General features: G+C 39.3%; 1 protein-coding gene across 1 annotated transcript in view; it reads left to right on the forward strand.

The window, feature by feature from the left end:
- cdh7a (cadherin 7a) overlaps positions 1-26,953 on the forward strand; it is a 262,279-nt gene that overhangs the window by 203,196 nt on the left and 32,130 nt on the right. Inside the window, exons 8-9 of the mRNA XM_039754344.1 lie at positions 7,672-7,793; positions 18,481-18,598. Of these exons, the coding sequence (XP_039610278.1) occupies positions 7,672-7,793; positions 18,481-18,598 (240 nt within the window). The remainder of the gene's footprint in view (positions 1-7,671; positions 7,794-18,480; positions 18,599-26,953) is intronic.

Consider the following 26,953-nt stretch of genomic DNA (forward strand, 5'->3'; position numbering starts at 1 on the left):
AAATAAGTTTCAAGCACAATGCTCACCAGGCAGTTGCAGGTCTGCACAGGATATATTCATACAAGTTTCATCTCACAAGTGAACTTTCAGGCATAGCTTTGACTGTGTGCAGCTCCGTTCACACAAACCATTTTAGGACCCATCAAAAATACAAAGTAATGATATTCACCCAAGAATGCAAAATGTAGACTCTTTTGATGATTATCAGGCAATGGCACTCACACACTTTGTAATGTCATGGATGGCATGCAGAGACTGGCATCCTGGCTTGGACCTAACACGGATCCTTGCCCAGTATAATGGAAGGAATGGGTAGGACGCTTCATTCTGGACATTTTCTCCCCCAAAACATTAGGTGGCAGGCTCCCTGGTTTAAGATTCTCATCAGGAACCTGTAGTCCCATGTCACAGCCCTGTGGGGGCCACCTTGGGGGACTGAAGGGATTAACAATCCCTACTTTGTGGGATTTCTGATTGACTTCCATTGGGCTATGCCCTAGCACTGGAAGTACTCTGGGGTCCAAGATAAAAGAGACCACTTGACCACATCCTGGCAAGCTGGAGTCGAGTGGAAGTGGACAAAGCCCACCATGAGTAGTGGAAGGAGAAAGAGAAAAGGAAGTCATTTGGAATTTGTGTTGATTTATGTCATTGTTGCAGCATTTTTACAAGGTAATTGATATAAATAAACTGGTGTCTGTAAAGTTGTGTCTGAGGTTTGGGGTGTTACAACAGTCCCCTACTAGTCCATAACTGGCGTGGTCAGCAGGATTTCCTACAGTTTGCAAATTGTCACAATAGTGCCACTAAGTATGCGATTTCCCTTATACTTTATACCATCCTGACACCCCTAGATAATGACAACTAATATTAAGGTGTTCTTTGTGTAGATGGTCTATACAATTTTAATTCATCATCAGAAGTCTGCATCTAAAGTGTCAACTGTAAACATAGCATTTGATACCCGAAGGTTTAAGTCCAATCTAATGACAATTCACCATTTAAAACTCAGCACAGAGAAGTGCCCGCCCTCTCCACTTTGATAAGTGAAAGGGATAGTTTTAAATTTAAGCCGCGTTTCATGTTGGATTTAGAGGAAAACAAAATGAAATTAATAAATGAGCAACAAAAATCATATTTTATGACACCTTCATTTATTTACGCTCACATTTCATGTTTTTTTTTTTCTTTATTTATTGTCACATTTGATAGTACTTTTATTTATTTGCATATTTATTCATTTAATATTGCAGGAAATATTCCTGTATAAACCCCCAGGAGACCTAATGAGCATTAAAAGCCCAGTATACAAAGGTCTATTGTTAGCAATATACAAATGTTTGCTTTTAAATCCAAAAATGCCGCCATCTTAAACGGTGCTGACTTCAACCTTAACATGGTAGCAACAGATGCAATCGACTACCATCAGAAAATACACAAGATGGCAGCACCCATGAACAAAAACAAAAGTAACAAATTGCAGAGGGAAAATGTAAAATAAAATAATTTCACCCTCAAAATATATGCAGAATGTTTCTGATTCCGGTGTGCAGAATTGGATTGTTCATGTTCTGTGTTGATTTTTTTTTTTTATGCTCTCCCGGAAACACCTCAGGAATATAAAGTGTCTATGAGGAACAGTTTATGAACAAGTCTATCAATGTAGAAAATCATGATCACCATTTTCTCCTCAAAATTAGCCACATTCTTTAAGAGAACAAAAATCCACCACCTGCACGATTGTGGAATAAATGCCAGAATTGCACACTCGATCAATTCTGCATTATGCCACTCAATGGACTGATTGAGCATACGATACCTAGTGGCATATTTGAGGACTTACATCATCCTACTGACTACTTCCGGGAATTTTCGGGTCCTCTCTTGTATTCCATCAGCAACGAGTAGAAGAATGAAACAAATTCTGCAGGTCTTGTTGTAAGGCACACTCATGCAAGCGCTGAATCTCACAGAATTACCAATTCATTTGATCCACTCATATATCTGAAGGATGCACAAACTCCATACAGACAGAGGGTCGTTGAATGGAATAAACATGGAGAAAAAAAAATGATAGGCCAATGGATAGGTGAAGTGATAGATAGTGATTGTATATCAAAAAAGTGATGCTCATCTCTTTAACATATTTGTTATCTTCAAAAATGACCCTCAGCAAGAAATGCGGTCATGTAGTGCACCTATCAAGAAACACGCTATGTTTCCTTCCATTCACCATAACAGAACTGGTTTTAAACTGGTGCGGTCTTGTTTTTCTTACGCCATTTGAGTGTGCCAGGAGCCAGATTTTTAATTACTAGTTGAAAAACAGTAGTGTGGTCCTCCGTGAAGGTCTGTGGAATGTGTGGCTTTTTGTGACAGAAATAAAATGGCCCGGGTGTATGTAAGTGAGATCTCACTGAAATGATGAAGTATAAAATAATTAAACAAATTCCTACATAAATGGTTAATCAGATGAAATTAAATGACACAGCATGTAATTGGTTAAAATGGAGTATCTCTGCCCAACTCCTATTTTTTTGATAACCGTAAATCTCCTAATCACAAAATACAAAGAGTTGGTTATTTGAATTGAGAAAAATACAATTAAACAGGAGCAAGGTGCTGAGATTTTTCTTGCAGATTATATTAATTATTTCCAAAGTAATAGCAGCACCATTTATAATTGAAAGTAAAAAAAAAAAATTAGTGGCTACTAATGGATGAAGCAATTAATTTTTTTTCTCTTTATTGTTCTTCCTCCATGCTAATTGCTTTAATGCAAGGGATCCAGCAGGCTGTCTGGAGCCTATAGTTCTTTTCTGGGAATCAAACCACAGAAAAGCTCATTCGGGTTTATTTCTTTTGTTTAATCGACTTTGATTGCTGCAAATAATTCTTCTAGAAATGACTTTTCTTTTGGTCTAAATATATAAGATTATGAAGCAGCAGCTGCCTACCTTTTCATTTCACATTGCTAATGTAAGTGTAATTTATTTATGCACTGTATGCGGTGATTTACATGAATAAAAGTTTCTTTAGGATCTGTGTAAACTTAAAGTTTTAATTTAATTGGCTCGTGGAATTGATTCCGGTGTAAAGAAATGGGGCACAGCAGCTCCCACAGAAATATCACATGAAGGCAGGACTCAATCAACCTCAGGGAGAGCGCCAATCTATGGTGTAGTCACGGGTGTGCCAAACGTGTGAATGTGCCACCTTAAATCTGCAGCTGGCACAACCAATTAAGATCACATTAATTAGATGTTTTGGAGAATAAGGAGTGAAATTGTTTTTGGTAAAATTATTTTAACAATATTGGTTTACAAAATGTGGCAGCAAAATCCAATCTCGCAAAAACTTCATACATAATAAGCTTGCACGTTAAACTTGGAAGTTACCATTTAAGTGATCACGAGCTGGTTAGAACAGAACAGTAGCTAACTGGAAGACGTCTACGCAAAGTTTGCTGTCTACATTTTTAAGAGGCCAGGCATTATGGTTAAATGACCAAACAGCAGAAGACAGCACAGACCCCTCCAGCCGGTATAACCCTGACAATGAAGATGAGTAATGAGGATTTGAAAGAAGTCTGATCAAATGGTGTTGAGTGAAATAGGCGTGTCGAGAATGATACGATGTGTAGGACTTGTATGGCACATGGATGACTCAAGAACAGCAAGATGAGGGGAAAGATGGTTTCAAGTGGGAAGAGGAACAGCAGGAAAGCCAAGAAAGAGCTGGAACGATATGGTGATAGAGGAAGCAAGAGACAGAGAAGCAAGGGAAAGAAATCTGGACAAAGTGAAACAGGATAGAGAGAAGTGGAGGAAACTTTATAACAGGCATGGAGGCAGCGTTGAAGACAGAAGCTAACTAGCCATGTTACTAACTGAAGACGAGTGAGCTTCTTCACCCTCTGAACCAAACAGCATCCATGTAACAACAACTGTCAGATCTTCACATTGCAATCTTAATGTATCTCAAAATTTAAGATGTCTTATATATTGACTCATGGTTCAGATATCTAAAATACATTTTTATATATCTCAAATTAATTTGATGATATCTTAAAATGACTCTCGATTCTATTTCACATACCTAAAAATGTATATCAAGAGATCTTTAAGTTAATTTCAAGATATCTTAAATACATTTTAAGATATGTTTAAAGTGACATGAACTTATTTCAAGATATTTACAATACAATTGGCATATTTAAATTTACAATTTAAGATATCTCAAATACATTTATAGATACTGTATCATAAAATAGGTTCCTCTCTATTTTCAGATGTTTGAAATGCATTTCAAGGTATCCTAGAGAAACCTCCTGCACATTTCAAGATATCTCAAATACGATACCATTAAACATGACATTAACTTACTCCAGGATATTTGAATAACATTTTCAGATATTTACAATACAATTTACATTTTTACCATCTTGTATACATTAAGTATAGAGAAAGTACAGGAATCGTAAAAAAATGTGACCTTGAGATTTTGATGAATCTTGACGTTTTAGACATTCATGAGTCCGAAAATTCAATTTTTGAAATTATGTCAGTGTGTGTGTCTGTGTGTAAACAAGATAACTCAAAAACACTTTTACCTCGGTCAGAGATTTTGCATGTCTGCTTTATATAAGAAATAAGGAATCCTATCAACTTTTGGGCCACTTCCGGCAACCGGAAATAACTCACTTTAATTGAATACTTTCACAAATTTTCAAGTAAACTATGGTTATAATTACAGATTGATGATTCAACATTTGTATAGATATTTATAATAATAAAAAGCAAACAGATATGAAATTTAAAAAAAATTATTCAACCGGAAATAGTATTTTATTTAAACAACCATCCAAATTATTTGTATCATGAAAATATAGATGTGTACACGATATTAAAAACTGTATTCAATATAATGCATATTCTTTCAATTATTTCAATCATTAATTTCATTTTAATTTATACATCATTAGGTTAACAATAACGTGTTAACATTAACATTACCATGTAAATACGTAATGGGAACAATAAGCTGCTACGTTCCAGTTGTGTTCCTGGTAATACATTAAATTTTATGATTTTATTTTTAATTTCTACCATCATTATCATAATAAAATGTACCTAAATAAAGTTTTACCTATAGCAATTTATTGCAACAAATATTGTACAATATTTTGTTTTTGCTTTCCATGTAATTCAGCAAATGCATATGTAATCATGAAAAAATTCCACCACCGTTATCGACCTCCACAAATGTGAAAATATCATTTTAATATAAAGTTTGATTATAAATAGAGATATATGATTGTTTATCAATATTATCAATTAGTTACAATGAGAAACAAAAACATGAGATATTTATTGAGAAATATTGCACAACTGGAAGTGGTTCTGATGACCTTTTCCTCTATCTCAGTATATGAGAAAGTCAAAGGGAGCACACTCCTGATTTTTAATTTACAATTTAAGATATCTCAAATACGTTTATAGATACTTTTAAAAATTACGTTAACTTATTCAAGATATATGAATATAATTTTCAGATATTTATACTACAATTTACTTATTTAAATTTACAACGTGAAATATCTGAAATACATTAATAGAGATCTTAAAATAGGTTCCTGTCTATTTTCAGATGTCTGAAATGCATTTCAAGATGTCTCAGAGAAAACTCCTGCTCATTTCAAGATATGTTAAATACATTTTAAGATACTTTTAAAAATGATGTTAACTTATTTCAAGATATTTGGATTTTGCGTGGAGTTTGCATGTTCTACCCGTGTCTGCGTGGGTTTCCTCCGGGCACTCTGGTTTCCTCCCACAATCCAAAGACATGCAGGTTAGGTGGATTGACAATTCTAAATTGGCCCTAGTGTGTGCTTGGTGTGTGGGTGTGTTTGTGTGTGTCCTGCGGTGGGTTGGCACCCTGCCCGGGATTGGTTCCTGCCTTGTGCCCTGTGTTGGCTGGGATTGGCTCCAGCAGACCCCCGTGACCCTGTATTCGGATTCAGCGGGTTAGGAAATGGATGGATGGATATTTACAATACAATTTAAGATTTCTACAATACATTGATAGTATCTATGCATTTCATGATATTTCAGGACAGTGTCCTGCTCATTTTCAAGATATCTTAAAATAGTCCGGAAGTCCTATTGAAAGAACAAGAAATTTACAGGAAGTGAATTCAGGATATCTTGAATTTCACATGTAGTTATTTTGAGGTACTTGAAAATGTGTTTGAAATATCTCTGAATGTATTTCAGATATCTTGAAATGTTAGAACCCTTTTTTGTAATACCTTATCTGGAATCAAGTTTCGTATATCTTAAAGAGTGAGCAGCATTTTAAAAAATATACACATTCATATATACATACACACACACACACATACATATATATATTAAATATATATTGTGACGTGTGAGTCCTTGTCTTACACCCCAAAACATGAGGCTGAGTCTCAGTACTTTAACAAAACCAGCTTTGTTCAGCTTGAAACAGGAACAGCATAGTTATTTATTGTAGTGGGATCTAACCTTCTCCTTTACACAGACACAGCAATCAGGCAGGCTCGTGGCCAGGTTACTGGCCAAGTAATCCTGTTCCCTGCATTTATAATGTTCCTTGCATCACCCATTAACGACAGGCACTTAAAGTGTGACTGTGGTCAGCTCAGATTTGCTTTTGCGGCAAGCCACTGCAGCTTTTGGGCACTCTTCAGCGTGTTGTCCTGTTAAGGGGAGTCCCAAAAGAGTTTAGAAACCTTACAATATATACCGAGGAACTACTTTGTATATATATATATATCCTCTTTAATAAAACCCCTGTGTGCGTCCAGGTGTCCGTGTGTGTGTCTTCTGGTGAAGTACGCATGCGCGGAGCCGCACGTGTTCAGTCTCTCCCTGTGCATTCTCTGTGCAGAGAGAGACACACACAGGCGCGTGCACGAGACACACACACATACACAGGCACGCGTGCATTGTTGCAAAGTTACTTTTCTTGGTTGTTTATTAAATTACGGATTTTTCAGATGTTCATTTTTTTCCCTGTACTTAAAACTCATTAAAAAAAGTGTTTTTAGCGAGCGGTTCGTAGCGCTATAGCGCAAACTCTTGCAATGTTAGTTTTCTCTGTTGTTCAAGGTTTTCTTAGTGTTATTCAATGTTTTTACATTTTGTTTACTATTATGCTGTGCATTCTATGGTATAATTAACTATATTTGTGCTTAAAAACTTAAAAAAATATATATTTACATACAGTTCATACGGCCTGGAACGGATTAATTGTATGTACATACAATCCTATGGGGGAAATTACTTCACGACCAAATCGGGTTTCGAGCAGAGTTTTGGAATGAATTATGGTCGTGAACCGAGGTTCCACTGTATTACTGTCACAGAAAATTACAGGCATTTTACGGAAATACAAACCAGTATTACTGCGAGAGAAAATTAAAGGCACAAAATTCAGTGACTGCATATTACAGCCACATACAAGGTCCCTTGCCATTTAATATAGACTGTTCCTATTATATACCTTACATTACTACTCAATGGGCTGGTATATAAAAACGTAAACACGTAACAAAGATTTGTATGTGTATGAAAAGGGAAAATTGTTTATCTTACCTTTTTTTTTTCATTTGTTATTGAACAGACAACCCTACTCAAGTTGGAAAGGGAATTGCCCTCATCACAGTTTTGGACGTTAATGACAATGCACCGATGTTTGCAATTGAGTATGAAACATTTCTCTGTGAACATGCACAACCGGGTGAGGTAAGATATTTAAATGTTTGCAAAATACGTCAAAAAAGAATAGAGTTGATTTTATTAATATTTATATTTTACGTTCATAGTGCTGAATACAGTGAATGCAGATATGATTTAATGATTTTGGTTGCTGTTTTTAGGTTTCACATTTCTTAGAAACGCAAGGTCAGGTTAAAATTGTCTGCCCTTTAGTAGCACCTAATAATAATAATAATAATAATAATAATAAATTATATTTATATAGGACTTTTCTCAGTATTTAAAGCACTTCTCATATACAGAGGGGAGCCACTTCAAACACAACAAATGTGTAGCACCCTTCTGGATGATGCGGCGGTAGCCATTATTTTCCCAGTATGTTCACCACACATCAGCTGTTAGGTTTTGAACCGGTGAGAGAGATAGTCAGTTAGAGACAGGGGATGATTAGGGGGCCAGAATGACCAGGCTGAAGTAGGCAATTTAGCTTGGACATCGGGATACACCCTACGCTTTACAAAGTGTGCCCAGAGATCTGTTATGACCACAGAGACTCAGCACCTCAGCTTTACATGTCATGCCAAGGATGGCACCCTTTTTACAGCACAGAATCCCCATCACTGTACTGGGGCATTGGAGTCCACATTCCACCCACAGGGTAAGCGCCCCCTGCTAGCTTCACCAACACCTCTTCTAACAGCAACCGAAGCTTTTCCCTAGTTCTAGCTGGGCCTGAACATCCTTAGCTTCTGGTGGATGATATGTTCTGTGCATGTAGTATGGCTGCTGACTCCCTACCAAGTTTGTAAAAAACAGATTCAGTGATTACGGAAAAAATTACATTTATATATTATATAGGATCACTCGTATGTAAAGAACTACACACATCTGCTGGTAATTTCCCTCCTGCTAAAAATTTAAGGTTTTCTTTATAGATTTGAGGGTGCAAGAATCCTAATCTGACAACAGAATTACTGTATCAGATCCAATTTTTGAGACATGAAGATTACACATATAAAAGTTTGGAATGTTATTGTTACTTATAAAAATATTTTTTTCTTCGTGAAGGTGTTTTACGGTGGAATGGCTAACAGAAGTTTACTTACAAAGTATATGTGAGAAGGTTCACAGTAATGGTGAGCCAGCCGGGCAACACCAATTAATTCCAGGAACACAAAAACTTTAGGCTGGTGACTTCATAAAAGAAAGTGGGCCAATGCAGCCTTCACAATTGCAATACAACAAAATATTCTTGTCAGGCAACTCGAGAGATCCATCTATTTGGGTTCTCCTGGTCAAAATGAAGAAAACATATCTAGAGTTACCTCTTTTATATCATCCCAACCGGTAAGGGCAGGATCTTCTTGGAGCTCCCCAAGCAGGGTCACACACCCTCTTTTGGGTTCTTCTCAGAAATGCAGGTGGGACAGCAAAAGCGCCTCCTGTTGGTTTGAGGTAGCATTGCTTACATTGCTTGAGACTCAAACCAGTTTCCACTACTGTTTCTCTCCGTTTGAGAGTTTCCACCAGGAACCTCTGCCCATGTTCAAAATCATTTAAAGCATTTCAACATAAACACTCTCTCTTCTGGAAAATAAAAAAAATATATATATGCATTTTTCTAACTTTCTATATATAAATTCCTGGCAATTTGAAGGTGTAAGAAAAAAGAAAAAAATATTGAGAACAAATAATGTGTAGCAAATACTTGATTTTAGATTTCTTTTTTTACCCTAACTAAGGTTAAGAATGAGGAACACTGTTATTTGTCAGCTGAAATCATATTTCAGATAATATTCTGTACCTGAAGAATACTTACACAATAAAACTAATTGAACTTATTTTTTAAAAAGTCAATACGTTTCTTCACAATAGCATTTTTCACTAAATTTGCAGAAATAGTTTGTGGTAGAGAACTGAAAATTTGAAAAATGGGGTTGGCACACCTAAATCTACGATATTGGTGTAGACGAGTACAGTGATCCCTCGCTATATCGCGCTTTCACTTCCACAGCTTCACTCCATCGCGGGTTTTAAATGTAAGCATGTCTAAATATATATCACGGATTTTTCGCTGGATTTCTGCGGACAATGGGTCTTTTAATTTATGGTACATGCTTCCTCAGTTTGTTTGCCCAATTGATTTCATACAAGGGACGCTATTTGCGGATGGCTGAGAAGCTACCCAATCAGAGCATGTATTACATATTAACTAAAACTCCTCAATGATATACGATATGTTTCCTGTGCGGTGCTTCGCACATTTCAAAGTTCTAACAGCACGTATTGATTTTTGATTGTTTGCTTTTCTCTGTGTCTCACACTCTTTCTGACGTTCTCTGCTCCTGACGGAGGGGGTGTTAGCAGAGGGGCTGTTTGCACAGAGGCTGTTTGCTTAGAAGATACGGACACTCCTTTAAAAAATGCTGAAAAGACTATCTTCACATTGATCCCTTCATTGCGGCGGCTTTATCACGGTGCTTCGTTTACTTAAAAGCCCAACAACCTTATTGATTTTTGCTGTTTTACTTTTCTCTCTCTCTCTGACATTCTCTGCTCCTGACGTGCGCACTCCTTTGAAGTGGAAGATATGTTTGAATTCTTTTAATTGTGAGAAAGAACTGTCATCTCTGTCTTGTCATGGAGCACATTTTAAACTTTTGACTAAAGGGTTTTATTTCATGTGTAGAGGGCTATAATAATGTTAACAAACATATTTAGAAAGTCGTAAATAGGTTTTCTATGCTCTAACTGCGAAAATATTTATAAATAAAGATTTATAAATAAACAATCCAACTTCGTGAAAATTAATTTGTCTGTCTGGAGCAGAGTAACCGCGATAAACAAGGGTTTACTGTATAACTGTGCGGAGAATATTTATAAACAGTGTGGGAGAGTGTCTAAGGGCTTAAAATATATAAAAATAACCATACAAACATATGGTTTCTACTTCGCGGATTTTCACCTATCGCGGGGGGGGTCTGGAACGCAACCCCCGCGATCGAGGAGGGATTACTGTAAAATCATTTAGAACAAATATCAATATGGTTAAAAACATCAATACATGCAAATTAATTGGAATTTTAGACTCATGACCAAAATAAACATTGATATGGTAAATGAATTTCCAATAATAAAAAAGTCATAATTTCTGTGGATTATAAACACGGATTCAGCACCCTGAGTTGAAGTCCCTTACTTACTCATTGTCCATGACAAGCGAATGGCTCACAAAAAAAAATACAAGTGAGTTACAAGTCCCAGATTTACAATACCTAACAGCCAATATCATAGGTTAAACAATAAAGTATCTATCTATCTATCTATCTATCTATCTATCTATCTATCTATCTATCTATCTATCTATCTATCTATCTATCTATCTATCTATCTATCTATCTATCTATCTATCTAAACAGAAATTCACCACACAATAGAGACATGCTTCTTGAACATATTGAGAGAGTCAGAGTTTTGAATTGAGGCAGACAGCTTATTCCACCAGCCAGGAGTTACATGTGAAAAGAGTCTGGATTGAGATTCGATACCATGCAGAGGTGTGTGACGATGCGGGCTCACTGCATGCTCTCATTGTCTGTCCAGGAGCCCTTGAACCTAGCACCATCGGTAATGTTAACGAAGAGCATGGCAGTAAGGCACAACAAATGGAGCAAGGGGATGGTGTAAAATGTTTCAAGTGCTTTTATTTAAAACCAGCAACAAAAAGAAGCAGTGTTCAAGTAAATAGTGCAGTGTTTCAAAAAAATGTCTTCATTAAATAAATAATACCTAAAAACAGAAGTGAAGTGGAGGTTAAAATCCAACAGAAAAAAAAAACCAGTCCTTTAAGACGAAGTTAAAACAATGCTGGAAGCAGTCCTTTAAAATAAATTCCAGTGTCTTCCTTTATCTGGCGGCTCCCCTGCTTCTCCCATCTGAGCCCCACAACAGGAGAGTCGCCCTACCAGCAGCTGACGTTCTTTCTACTCATCTGGTCTGGAGGCCTGCGGTAGGCTGGCACCCTGCCTGGGGTTTGTTTCCTGCCTTGCTCCCTGTGTTGGCTGGGATTGGCTCCAGCAGACCCCCGTGACCCGTGTTATGATATAGCAGGTTGGATAATGGATGAAAGGATGGTCTGGAGGCTTCCTGATCATTGGCTTCGGTTACGCTTCCCCAGACCGAGACCTGGCTTTCACCCGACAGCCAGGACGCTCACGTTGGGGCTTCTCCTTCCAAGCCTCCCAACTCCCTCTGCCTTCTGGGCCTTGCACGGCCAGCCGTTCTTCATCACCGGTCACTCCAGTTCCTTGTTCACTCAGCTGGAGTGACCGCTTCCTTCTGCCCCAATGAGTGTTGGCAAAACACCCCTGCTAGGGCTCACTGTGCAGCAGCCTGCTAGCTTGCATCGGCTCTCTCTCCACGGTGCTTCCAGCAACCTCCGACTCTTTTTCCTTACTTCCATCGTAGTCTCCTCGTGCTTCTATTTATGCCCCGAGAACAATCATGGATGTGGACGATTTCTCACCTGTGCACTTTGGTGAGAAACGTCCACATCACGAATCATCCTGGAAACCGCTTCAGCCACACAACCACCACGCCCCCTTGCTAAGCCGCAAGTGCAGTGATCATTTATTTAAAACTGGCCTTCCTGATGGGAGCTGTGGACCCGCAACACCACAAGGTGGCATCACCAGACGCCATGCATCAGCAGAACTGAGTGCTTCCTAACCTTTCCTCCTCTTGCAAAAACATTTCTAAAATATTACTTTTGCTTTGTCATTGTGGGGTACTGAGTGTTGCTTGATGAGGGAAATATGAATTTAGACTTCAACAAAACAAAATTTGAAAAAAAGCTGAATGGGTCTGAACACATTCTGTGGGCAACGTGTATAACAAAGAGATGGCGAGGCCTCCTGCTAATGGAGCTGGAGGTGAAGTCACGGAATAGTTCTGAATAAACCACTGGGCTTGTGTGAACACCAATTGCCTCATTTCAGTATGGAAAAGTCCTTGCTTTGCTGTGCTGTACACACACATGAAGGAATATGTGAAATTGATTCTCCGCAGTAATGGCCCCTTTTAAGATATTTTATGCTGAAAAGACGTAGTATTCCAAAAATCTGTAACTGGGTCTACATACTACAACATAACTTGACATCCCCCTTTAGAAATGAGCTGGATTACAGATCTTTTGTTTAGCTGCTATTCACTGCTCCCTAATGCCTTGTTTTATGGCCAATCACATGAACATTGAAAGCCCAGAGAATAGTCACTGTCAGTAGAGGGGTCTGCTGCAGGTCCGCCTCCCAGGGTTGTAATTATCCCTCAGCTCAGCCAAATACTCTTTTGTTTGCTTGTGTACGCTCTCAGGCTTGGACCAGACTCAAGTTCCAAGACAATCTCGGAAATTAAACTTGGAAGTGGTTTAGTTTGAATGGTACTGGAAAATAATAAACAAATAAGACTCATTTGAAGACTGTGTGAAAACCAGCCCTGTGAAAAAGTAAATACACCCTATGTAATGTTTTATTCTTTTCAACATATGTGGACAATGCATTTAAACATTATCTCTTGATAAAGGTGATATAACAAACATAGCTCATTCATGTGTCTACACATAAAGATGATGTAATTATTATTATTATTATTGTATATTATTTATAGGTGCCTTTCAGGGTGCTCAAGGACATCTTACAAAACACATTAATGACAATAGTCACAATACAGAATAAATAAAAAAATACAGTTACAATTAAACCAGTTAAATACAATGAAATATATTAATTAAATTTATTAAAATAGTAGCCGTCTCTCACAGCTTCTCCTGTGTAGAAGTTAAACAGGACAGTGAGGAGGGCCCGCCCGGCTCCCCACTCCTGACGTCACGCTTCCTCCTTTCCTCGGCTTGCAGTCTCTTTCTCGGATTAGCGTGAATATATCACTCCTGCAAGCGAAATATGATTCTTAGTATGATGAAAGAAGTTGCAAAATCAACCAGAATGTTCAAGCAAATTATAGAAAAAAACCTGATCTAAACCGTTAAGTTTTTCTCTCGTTTGCTAGCTAAGTGGAGGTAAGGTGCTTCCCGAGGACCTGCCCCCACCTCCCCTTGGCCTGCTGCGTCTCCCTCTGTACTGCAAGATAACAATGATACATAGTGCAATGAGAGAAGCCGCAAAATCAACCGGAATGGCCAAGCAAATTATAGAAAAAAACCCGATCTAAATCTATTAAGTTGTTCTCTCATTTGCTAGCTAAGTGGAGGTAAGGTGCGTCCCGACGATCTGCCCCCACCTCCCTTCAGCCCGCTGCGTCTATCATGGTACTACAAGCGTACTATGATTCTTAGCGCAATGAGAGAAGATGTTCAAGCAAATTATAGAAAAAACCTGATCTAAATCCGTTAAGTTGATCTCTCGTTCGCTAGATAAGCAGATGTAAGTTAAGCGGATGTAAGGTGCACTCTGAGACTGTCATGTGAGTGAGGAGGGCCGTGCCACCCTCCCCTCGGCCCGCTGCATCTCTCAGATTTGCGCAAATAAATCGGTACCACAAGCGAACTATGATACATAGCACAATGAGAGAAGCCACAAAATCAACCGGAACTTTCAAGCAAATTAGAGAGAAAAAAAATCTAAATCTGTTAAGTTGTTCTCTCATTCACTAGCTAAGCGGAGGTAAGGTACACCCCACGAAAACAAACCCCCCACCCCTCGGCCCGCTGCATGTTTCTTGGATCCGTACAAATAAAATGGTACTGAAACCAACCATGATACATAGCACAATGGGAGAAGATCCATAGCGCCAGGTAAGCAGATGTAAGATAAGTGGATGTAAGGTGGACGCCGAGACTGTCATGTGAGTGAGGAGGGCCCTGCTACCCTCTCCTCGGTCTGCTGCATCTCTCTCAGATTTGCGCAAATAAATCGGTACAACAAGCGAACTATGATACAAAGCACAATGAGAGAAGAAGTTGCAAAATCAACCGGAACGTTCAAGCAAATTATAGAAAAAAAAAATTCTAAATCCATTGAGTAGTTCTCTCATAAAAAGTGGACAGGAAGACAGACAGACATACGTTGGATTTTATATATATTCTTTCTTCTTCTTGCCACAGTGGATCATCTTCTTCCATATCTTTCTGTCTTCTTATATCAAACAAAATAAGCAAGCTTGAAGAGGTGTGTCCTAAGGTGGGGTTTAATGGTAGAAACAAAGCCAATATTACAGATGTCTTGTGGGTGAGAGTTCCAGAGACAAGGGGCCACTTGACTGAAAGCTCTAAACCCTGCAGTAGTTAGTAGTTATAATAAGATTAATAGAGGAGGAGTATCTAAGAATACGGGAAGGAGTAGTGATATGAAGTAGATCAGAGAAGGAGAAATGAAGGCACCAATTTATGAAGGGTCTTAAATGTAAAAAGTTAAATCTTAAAATCAATGCGGTATTTAACAGGGAGTCAGTGAAGGTGCTGAAGGACAGGAGTAATATGTTCTGCGGAAGAGGTTCTGATAATAATACAAGCAGTAGCCTTCTGAAGCAGTTGGGGTTTGTGGGGAAGGCCAGAAAGGATATAATTAAGATAATCAATACGAGATAAAACCAGAACATGAACAAAAATAGCAGTGCTATTAGCTGTAAGAAACGAGTATAGAGGGCTAATATTACGTAGATGATAATATGCAGGCCGAGTGATATTATAAATATTTGCCTGGAATTTGAAGGTATTATCAAGAATTACACCAAAACTCTTAACCTGAGAAATTATTGTCACATTTGGCCAAAACAGTTATAGTTCATATCAGAAGAACCTCTGCTTAATCACTGTTTAATTTGAGAAAGTTGGCAGACAACCATGATCTAACTTCCTGCAAGCAGTCAGAAAGCGAAGAAGGTGAAAAGCTTAGTAGACAGTGTGAAAGAAGCCCAGCTACAGACAGACACCAAGGACACACAATGTTCAAATGCACACTCTATTTATTTTACAGTTCTTTCTTGCACACAACACAGTGCCCAAAACAGTCACAACAATAACTCAGTCCTTTTACTTTCCTTTACTTTCTTTGTTTCTTCTGCAGCCTCTACTCCTCTCCTTGCAAGCTCCGTCCTCTTCCTCCCGACTCCAGCCCTCCTACTGGAGCATGGCGGCCTTCTTTAGACTGTACCCGGAAGTGCTCCAGGTGCTTCCTGATTAACTTCCGGCAGCACTTCCGAGTGTGGCAGAAGTGCTGCCTGTGAATCCAGCTCCTCTTCTGGCTGCACTTCAGAGTGTGGCAGAAGTGCTGCAGATCTTACTTCTGGAGCTGTCCAGGCACCTCCCTGGCGGTGACCATGGACCCCCAAAACGTTTGAGCTTCAAACCCCCATGCCAGTGGCCCCGATACAACCCAGGGAGGCTGCCCTCTCATGTCACAGGGAATGAATTGCCCATCTCTTGTTTCCCTGTTCTTCCAGGCTTCCCTGCAGGGCATGAGCCCCAGCCGTCCATCACAACGGGTAAAGCTGGGTGTCATCAGCATAACAGTGGAAATGAATATCAAATTTCCTAAAAATATGTCCAAGAGGCAGAAGACAGAGCCCCGGCAAGCCCCAATTAACAAGTAGCAAATTTGGGATCTGGACATTTTTAACTGTACAAACTGAATTAAAAACTTGACTTTGCAATAATTTATTCCACGAAAAAATGAACAGATATGACATTTTCATCAGTGGAAAATGTTAAGTCCACCATTGGCTCTAACAGCTGGTACCTCAGTCTCATAGATCATCCAGGAGAAAGTTTTCTCCACTCCTCCATGTAGAATTCTTTCAGCTGTGTCATGTTTGAGGGATGTCTTGTATTCACAGCCTGTCCCCCTGCATGTCAATGGGATCTGGGCTTTGACTTGGCCATCCCAGGGCTTTTCAATCCTTTCTTTTTTGGTATGTTTAGGGTCATTGTTATGGTGCCAGGTCCACTATCTCTTGTAGCTTCAATCATCTGACAGATCCTCCACCATCCTTTGCTGTAATGAAGAATTAATTGTGGATTCTGTGGTGGTGAACCGGCCAGACCCTGATGCAGCAAAGCAACATCAAACCAGATCATTTTCACCACAATGCTTGACAGTTGGTATCGGGGTCTTCTGGTCAAATTCTGGCTTTGGTTTTGACCAAACATGTCTTTTGGTGCTGAGGCCAGATAACTCTGTCTTTGCCTCCTCTGTCCAAAGCATATTGTTCCAGAAGTTTTGCTGGTTGCCTCAGTGTTCACTTTAGTCTTGCCCTGTTATTTTTTTCTTGACTGCAAAGATTTCCTTCTGACATAACCCCATATTCAACTGGTTTGTGCAACCTCTTTCTAATGGTAGATTCATGCATTATGACATCAACAGTGGAAAGAATTACTTCCACGAAACTTCTAGAGACTTCTTTCAGCATCTTTGTGTTCTGCTGTCAGGCTAAACTTTGTGGGGCAGGCTGACCGGGACAATATGGCAGTTTTTTAAAATCTTATCCAGTTTTACATGAGCTCCCGGAAGGTGGAACGGTTGATTTCCAATTGTTTATAAATTCCCAGACTCATAGGTATCAATGTCCCCAAGAGCTCTTTCAATCTCGGCATGGAGATATCACACACAAAAAGAGCAAATGAAACTAAATGTCTGACATTTAAATAAGAAAGGATTAGACAAGATCCTCTCTAGTGAAATCTAATCATCAGCACCTGATCTGGTCCACCTCATTCGAATTTTAGGTACAGTATATCACTTGGTGACAAGTGCAGGAGTGTACAAATGAAGGTCACATCTTGATATGTTCAATTATGCTATCTTGGGGTGTACTTACTCTTTCACACGACCGTGGCAAAGATAAATGCCATGGAGATTTGTCCAGGATGGAGTAGAAGCCTTTATTAACAACTGTTACAGTATATAATTGACAACTGCAATTACAGGATGAAAAATGTATTAAAAATTAAGTGAACCATATCTATTATATAGTACCTTTCATCTATCTATCTATCTATTCTATAGTGCCTTACATTTATCTATCTATCTATTTATCTATCTATTGTCAAAGACATCATAAAGGTTTGGGCCAGCCACCTGTATATTGTTTCCTGACTGAAAAAGTTGCTTTAGATAGCTAGAGATGTTCTAAGAACAGAGTCCAAAACAGAACTGATTAGCATTGAGACAAAACAGCATTTTTAACATCGAGTATGGGAAATGACATCATTGGCGCCGGAAATGGAAGTGACGTCTTCGTGACCAGATGTGACATCATTGTTGGTGCCAGAATCGAGCAGGATTTCCCAAGAATGGTCTGCAGGAGACTGAGCGAGACCGCCAGCATACTCTGCCACCCTTTGGTCTGGCATAGAATTACTATTATCTAGGCCCTTTAGCTGTTTCTCATGCTCACGTGTGTGACACTATCTATCTGTTTTTATAGCTGTCTTTGGCTTATTTTAAAGGACACCTCGGTGCCATACAGAATGTACAATATGTCTCCTCCTATATGTCTGTAACGGTGTACAGCCACTGAGAAAACTATGTGTTGTCTCCACAGTAATAACTGTGCTGTAGCTTGCGACTTCTTCAGATGCCAGTCAGTTTGAATGCATTGCCTTAGCCCAACTTTTCAACTCACATCGCAGTGCCCTCATCATCCTCTTCTTTTTGTGATATTGACAGATACATTTCCTGCACTTTTTTTTCTTTGTTCCCAGGTTATCCAAACAATAAGTGCTGTTGACAAAGATGAACCGCCCAGTGGTCACAGATTTTACTTTGCCCTGACTCCAGAGACGGCAAGCAATTTAAACTTTACCCTCAGAGACAACAAAGGTACGCCTTTAATATTCATTGCAATAACATAACTCTGCCAAAGTGCCGTTCCTGACACAAAAGGCCTTATTCAAAGGCATTTACTGCTGGTTCTAAACAAAGTTCGGTTACTACTTGGACATTAATTAAGGAGCAATCAGTGCCAAAGTCATTTTTATCCTTGAATTAGCTGTCATGGCAGTAAAACTGTTCTTTAAATCACTGGGACACCTAGAGAAAAACAGAAGGGCCTCCAATCATTTCTAAGTGCTGCTTTTCACATTCTGCATTTACACCACTTTGTCTGAATTAGGTTGAAATGCACTGCGCAGACTGAAATTTTGATCGGCCTCATGTAGCGTAAACACAAGCTGCAGCCTGAAAAATGAGCAAGTGTACAACAAGGGACGGACTCGGAGGGGGTTTGATAAAGGTGACCTCAGGAGCACTGTATATATTAATGTAATAAATGATTGGTGATGATTACGAGAATGGAGCTGCATTTTTCATCAGGTGCCTTGGTGACAAAGCAGCAGCAGTCAAAAGCAACAGTTGTTGCTTGTCGTGGCCTTTTGGATTTTTGACAAACCGGTGTTAAATAATAAGAAACCTACAAAAGAAGAGGTGGTGATGGATACATCTCACTACTTTTGTAATTTTCTAATTTAGTTTAAGATGACCCATCCTAATGATGAGCCATCACTACACTCTTTTTCTTTATACCTCTTCTTGCATGTAGAGGTGAAGGAATATTAATGGGTTGACTGACTTCAATATTTTGCTGGGTGACAGTGTCCCCACTTTCTATGGTCACACTGTTAAAAGAATAATACTCCACCCAGAAACAGTGAGTTCTCAGCTGGTTGAGTCTTTAAACACCGACTGACATGAAACCGAAAACTTAAGTGGCATAGGTTTCCATGGCAACCAGACAGTACCCAGACGAGACAAAGGTCAAAGACTAAAAATTACGGGTTTAGTTTCCCGAAAGCAATAATGACTGATTAAGAGGTGTTATAGGAAACACTCTAACAAAGAATTGTGTACAATTTGCACATTCATTGTAAAGTAGCATGCTAATGGATAAATTCTGTATTTTTCTATAAATTTTAAAAACAGATAGCCAGTCATGGTATTTTATATTAGAACCTAATGGGTTGTGGAACGCTTAGAAAACAAAAGTCTAAAAGAATTACAGAATACATCCATTTTTCACTTTCTTACCACTAGAATTCCTGAAGCCTATGAAAGCACGATATCTGAATGCACCTTGTGTGCAATTAGGTTAGGTGTTGCTTTAAAATATTAGGGGGCAGAGTGAGGCTCTGAGGATCTGCAATGGTATCCCAAAGGTTGCCGGTTCGAATCCCTGTCACTGCCAAAAGAGATCCTACTCTGCTGGGCCCTTGAGCAAAGCCCTTAACCTTCAATTGCTCTAGAGGCAATGGCTGACCCTGTGCTCTGACTCCAAGGGGTATGCCAAAAACTAACTAATTCCTAATACAAGACATTGTATAATGTGAAATAAAGAACAAAAAAAAAAATAGATAGACATGTAGAAGAATGACTCAAACTCCTTGACAAGGCAACTACAGAAGTGTAATAGCCATTTGCTAGTCATTTAGCTTATGTTAAATCGATAGAAGTATTTTATCAGTAATGTTAACATTGTGAAAGACGTCACCCTCGGACACACAAAAAGATTTGGGACAGCCATCCATATATTGTACCTCGCTGCAAATGTTAATTGAAATTGCACAGATGTGCTCAACATGAATTAATGAGTAGTGGCAAAGATGGCAGCTTTAAAGACCATCAAAGAAAGTGATGTCGGAATCGGAAGTGACGTCACTCTTGGGGTGTAACCGGAAGTGACATCTTATTGTGAGTCGGGACTGGAAGTACCATCACTCTTGGTGCCGGAACTGGAAGTGATGTCTTGTGTGAGAAATCAGGCAGGTTTACCCGTGTTTGGTCTGCAGAGAAAATAGAGAAAGGTCTAGTGTGCCCCGCCGCCCTCTCGCCTGGCATGGAATTACCTTCTTTCTGTCCACTTAGCTTCCTCCTACTCACATGCGTGCGATAACATGTTTGTCTATATATTAATGCATAGTCTATAGCTGAATTAAAATTGAATATTCCAATTATTTCTTGACTTTCTGACTGCTGATTAGTCCCAATTTATGAACTGCCTCGCAGTAAGTAAGTTGTGGAGGGCATTTGCATTTTATTGATTTTATTAAAATCAAATAATATTACATACAAGCAAGTCAGGTTTAACAAAAATAGGTCTGAAACACATCATCCCCCACCCCTGAGAAAGAGAGCTGGGCCAGCAGAGTAAAACTTTAATAATGGAAAAAATAAGTAAATAGATAAATTAATCTCCTCTCTATATAAAATCCTAAACCTAAAAGTGCAACGATTTGTGTCACGTTTTTTGTCACGCTTTAAATCGGGTTTATTTTAAAACTTACACATATATGTTTGGTATCATTCTTTTTGGAATGTATCAAACTTTAATGTCATGTTGTTAGATTTTCAGACTCTTATTCAGTTTGTAAATTATAAACTAAAAAATATCAAGAACTCACACCCTGCGAGACGAGACTTTCTGCTAGAGATTTAAGCACGCCCGGGGCCGGAAATAAAAGACAAAGTGTAGGACAGCTGCTGTACAGGCTTTTGAATGTTGCAGATGCAGATCATGCAGCAATCCAGCAGCTGATCGAGCAAAGAGGAGGTAAAAAAAAAAACGCTATTTGTTTCCCATTGTATCACCGTTTGACAGGGGGTTTCGGAGGCGCGACTACATCTCCTTGGGGTGCGTTCAGCCCTCCTCTTCACAACGTGAGCGGCAGAGATGCAAAGTGGCTGGTGAGTAGCTCAGGCCTTTTTAGAGCGAAGTTAGCAGGGGGCGAACCCCCTAGTGAATGAAAAAAATAAATAGAATAAAAAAGAGGGGAGAGAATCTGCTTCCTCAATTTAAATGCTTATTCTAAAATGTTATTAATTAGATCCTGCCAGGCTTTGAAAAGATTTTGTAAAAATCCTCTAAGTGAGAATTGGATTTTTTCCAATTTCACACTTTCAAACCGTACCTTATTGAACGCATCATATCTCGTAACGTATTGTTTTGACCGTATTGAATGTGCCATTCATATAGAACATATTGAATGCATTAAGTAAAGCCTATGTAAGTTTGCCATAGAGAAGCAACACAACCTTCAAGTATAGAAAGCAACTGAAGTATAACGAGAAAAACATACAGTGGTGTGAAAACTATTTGCCCCTTCCTGATTTCTTATTCTTTTGCATTTTGTCACACAAAATGTTTCTGATCATCAAACACATTTAACCATTAGTCAAATATAACACAAGTAAACACAAAATGCAGTTTTTAAATGATGGTTTTATTATTTAGGGAGAAAAAAATCCAAACCTACATGGCCCTGTGTGAAAAAGTAATTGCCCCTTGTTAAAAATAACCTAACTGTGGTGTATCACACCTGAGTTCAATTTCCATAGCCACCCCAGGCCTGATTACTGCCACACCTGTTTCAATCAAGAAATCACTTAAATAGGAGCTGCCTGACACAGAGAAGTAGACCAAAAGCACCTCAAAAGCTAGACATCATGCCAAGATCCAAAGAAATTCAGGAACAAATGAGAACAGAAGTAATTGAGATCTATCAGTCTGGTAAAGGTTATAAAGCCATTTCTAAAGCTTTGGGACTCCAGTGAACCACAGTGAGAGCCATTATCCACAAATGGCAAAAACATGGAACAGTGGTGAACCTTCCCAGGAGTGGCTTGCCGACCAAAATTACCCCAAGGCGCAGAGCGACTCATCCGAGAGGTCACAAAGACCCCAGGACAACGTCTAAAGAACTGCAGGCCTCACTTGCCTCAATTAAGGTCAGTGTTCACGACTCCACCATAAGAAAGAGACTGGGCAAAACGGCCTGCATGGCAGATTTCCAAGGCAAAACCACTGTTAAGCAAAAGAACATTAGGGCTCGTCTCAATTTTGCTAAGAAACATCTCAATGATTGCCAAGACTTTTGGGAAAATACCTTGTGGACTGATGAGACAAAAGTTGAACTTTTGAAGGCAAATGTCCCCTTACATCTGGCGTAAAAGGAACACAGCATTTCAGAAAAAGAACATCATACCAACAGTAAAATATGGTGGTGGTAGTGTGATGGTCTGGGGTTGTTTTGCTGCTACGGACCTGGAAGGCTTGCTGTGATAGATGGAACCATGAATTCTACTGTCTACCAAAAATCCTGAAGGAGAATGTCCGGCCATCTGTTCGTCAACTCAAGCTGAAGCGATCTTGGGTGCTGCAACAGGACAATGACCCAAAACACACCAGCAAATCCACCTCTGAATGGCTGAAGAAAAACAAATGAAGACTTTGGAGTGGCCTAGTCAAAGTCCTGACCTGAATCCAATTGAGATGCTATGGCATGACCTTAAAAAGGCGGTTCATGCTAGAAAACCCTCAAATAAAGCTGAATTACAACAATTCTGCAAAGATGAGTGGGCCAAAATTCCTCCAGAGCTGTAAAAGACTCATTGCAAGTTATCACAAACGCTTGATTGCAGTTATTGCTGCTAAGGGTGGCCCAACCAGTTATTAGGTTCAGGGGCAATTACTTTTCACACAGGGCCATGTAGGTTTGGATTTTTTCTCCTAAATAATAAAACCATCATTTAAAATGCAGTTTTGTGTTTACTTGTGTTATATTTGACTAATGGTTAAATGTGTTTGATGATCAGAAACATTTTGTGTGACAAACATGCAAAAGAATAAGAAATCAGGAGGGGGCAAATAGTTTTGCACACCACTGTAAGTTTGTAGAAGAAAATATTTTCTCGTTCTTTGCCTTTTATTCTGTATGTGTAACAACATACTGTATTTCTCTATTTTTGCGTGAACTGTTTTGCTTTGAATTTTCTGTAATCCCTTTTAAAATACACTTTATTGGACGGAGAAGTTTCTTTTGTATACATTTGACTTATCTTGCCTTACCAACTCAGTAGCAGCTGGATTTCAAGATCCTGGAAAAGACGCAGCTACAAACAGATTACAAATAAAAATTCATACGGACAAGCTGAAATGTAATACGAAATTGCTACCCCATAGAGTATATTCCTTGTAATTTAATGCTCAGTTTTTTCTGCAGACAATTGACCAGGACCCATTTCCACCCCTGACCTCACAGATAAGCTAGTTCATGCATGAATACCCCTCAAAACTGAGGTGTCGTGTGGGGTTCTGAATGCGTCCCCCCAAATATAACAAACTGAGATGACTACAGTGTTGTATTAAAAATATTTTTGTGAAGACCCTTTCGTAGGGAAAATATCTTCAGTGTGGTTAACATGGACAGTCCCACTGGAAAAGTTTTTTCTTAGAACGTCAGTGTAGCACTTCGATTGCCTGTGACTTTCAGCTCATCTGTCCATTTGTCTGGCCTGTAGAGCTTACCGCCTCAGTTTGCCTCATTATATCTGGCGCTACTGCAGCCTGGTGTTATCGATATAATAATGTTGTCAAAATACGTGTATTACAGTAGGATTTAAAGGTAATTATTTCTACTTTACTTCCTTGTAGCAGATAACCTTGTCAACATGTTCACGTGCCTGTAGAGATACAAGACTAAATTGAAAGCATTTGCTGCACATTCCTTCATCATTCATTAGTGACTTGTCATTTTTGACTGGAAGCATGTTAGGAAGCTATTAAGAACTCGAGCAAATCTTGAAAAAAGTGATTGTTCAAGTTCATAAACACATACATCAAGGCTATTTCTAGAATAATGAGCTCCAAAAGTGTCTGAGCCATTCATCGAGCAGTTTGATGTACTCCAGAGAAAGTAATAAATGCCTGTTTTACACAATCTGTACAAGTTTGTTGCACAGAATCTTGTTATCTTGTATGTTACTCATAACATAAATGTAAAGGTATACATCACCCAAAAATAATATATACATATATTTTTTAATATCTTATATAATAATAATAATAATATTATATATATATCTACTCTGTTCAATGCTTGCATGGACTGGGTGTTGGGCAGGGGAGTGGGGTCCAGTGGCTGTGGGCCATCTGTTGGAGATGAGAGATTCACTGATCTTTGCAGACGATGCTGTGATCTCCACAGAGTCAATGGAGGCTCTGATCGGGGCGCTCGAGAGACTGAGCGAGGAATCTGACTGTCTGGGCTTGCGAGTGTCCTGATAAAAACTAACATCCAGGCCTTTAATGACCTCTTGGGCACGGCCATCAGCAGTGTGTCTGTCTGCGGAGAGAGTGTCAACCTCATCGAGAGGTCTACTTACCTCAGGAGTGACATTCACGTCTCTGGTGACTCTTCCTATGAAGTCAGTATACAGATTTGGAGAGCATGGGGGATCATGAGGTTGCTGGAATGGGGTGTGTGACACTCACAATACCTATGTAAAAGGACAAAGGTCCAAGTCTTTAAAGTCCTGGTGCTTCCTGTCTTGCTGTATGGTTGTGAGTCATGGACGCTATCCAGTGACCTGAGACGAAGACTGGACTCCTTTGGTACTGTGTCTCTTCGGAGATTTCCTGGGTACTACTGGTTTGACTTGGCTGCACATGGAATCCTGAATGAGGCACATTACCTGCATTGTGAGGGAGCGTCAGTTACAGCAGTATGGCCCAAGGGTGATCCAGCTCACAGGGCCCTCATTGTTGATGACCCAAGTTGCTGGACCAGGCCAAGGAGACACCCACGTAACACCTGGCTGTGGCAGATACAGGGTCGTTTGCGGAGGGTGGGACTGGACCACGTGTCTACCTGGGATGATGCCAACCAGGATCCCGAGCTGTTTTATCATGTGGTGGGTGCGGCAAGGTGCTGTACCAGTGCATGCTCCCCAACCTGACCTGACTTGTCCCATTTAATTTGTATTGATGGCTGAGAAAAATGTTTAATCTGGTGTCTTCATGCAGAATGGCTAGAACAGAAGTCTATAGTGACCAAGGTTGAACAACTGCAAGCAATATCCATGAAAAAAAATCTTGGGTTACTTAAGTCACATCATCCACACCTCAAGTCATCCAGTCATATGTTCACAACATCCCAAACACATGGATTTTTTCTAATTATTATTCAATAGATCATTTAGGGAAAATGCTCACGTAAACTAAAACAGAACACGATCACGTTCACCTGGGCATTTCAATTGAAGACCTGCCTCCCCGCCTCATTCATTGGTCAGGAATCCAGCCCTGTAACATCTTATTCATTGTTTAACAGTGCACTTCACATGATATCGACAGTGCAAAGTTCACTGACAGTCAAGTACAACTCAACTCAAGAAAAACGAGTGAAAACTTTATCACAAAGAGAATATACGTCAGACATACCGTATTCGAAATGCTTCAACAAGCAGAAGGTCAGTACACACATGCAGTCTCCCAAACTAATTACTCCTAAGGTATTCCAGCTGCGGATATAAATATAAATGTAACAAACGCAGGTGGATTTACAATTCAAAACCTTGTTTGTGTCCATGTGTGGTACATTTTTATTCAAGAGAGCGTTTTGGTTCTCACGTCACTCATTCCTTTCAAGAATCAACTGAGGGAGATGGATCACGGGGATCAAAGGAGAATGGTGAAAACCACACAAGTGAATAGCCAGGCCAAAACCAAATTCAGCAGTAGTGTGCTGAATGTCATCTCAGAATGCATTACCTATAGGACTGATTGGACTGTGTTGAATGGGTTACAAGAATCAAAGATAATGTTGGGTGTTGAAGTCATCAAAACATTGAGGAGTTGAAAAAGGTAGCTTGGTCAGACAAATCCAGGTTGTTTTTGCTTTGTGCTGATGGAACAATCAGAATTTAGTGCAAACAACATCAGTGTATGGAACCATATTGCTGGTGTCAACAGTACAAGACATTCGTGGCAATAAGATAGTGTGGGAAACGTTTTCCTGTGGAACGTTATGGTAGAAATAAATATTAAAACTAGGCCTAACAGCAGTAAAGCTAGAAAGCAAAACCAAAAGAACACTATGTAAAACTCTTACACTTGCACTTGCACATTCTCCATCGTACTTGCCATTTGAATTGGTAGTGTAGTCCATTTCTAACCATTAGTGATGAACAAGATGATTTATTCAAAATGAAATTTTCAGTGAAACATAAGAGTTTATCCATCCAGTTTTCCATTCATTTCTACCACTTATCCAGGCATAAGTCTTGGGGTCAGCAATCTAAGCAATGATGCACAAGCATCCCATTTCCCTTTTGCCTCCTCTGATTCCTTTAGGGGGACACTGAGGTGTTACCAGGCCAGCTGAGAGATATAATCTGAATGGTGGT

This window comes from Polypterus senegalus, chromosome 5 (assembly GCF_016835505.1).
Source record: "Polypterus senegalus isolate Bchr_013 chromosome 5, ASM1683550v1, whole genome shotgun sequence".
Lineage (NCBI taxonomy): Eukaryota > Metazoa > Chordata > Cladistia > Polypteriformes > Polypteridae > Polypterus > Polypterus senegalus.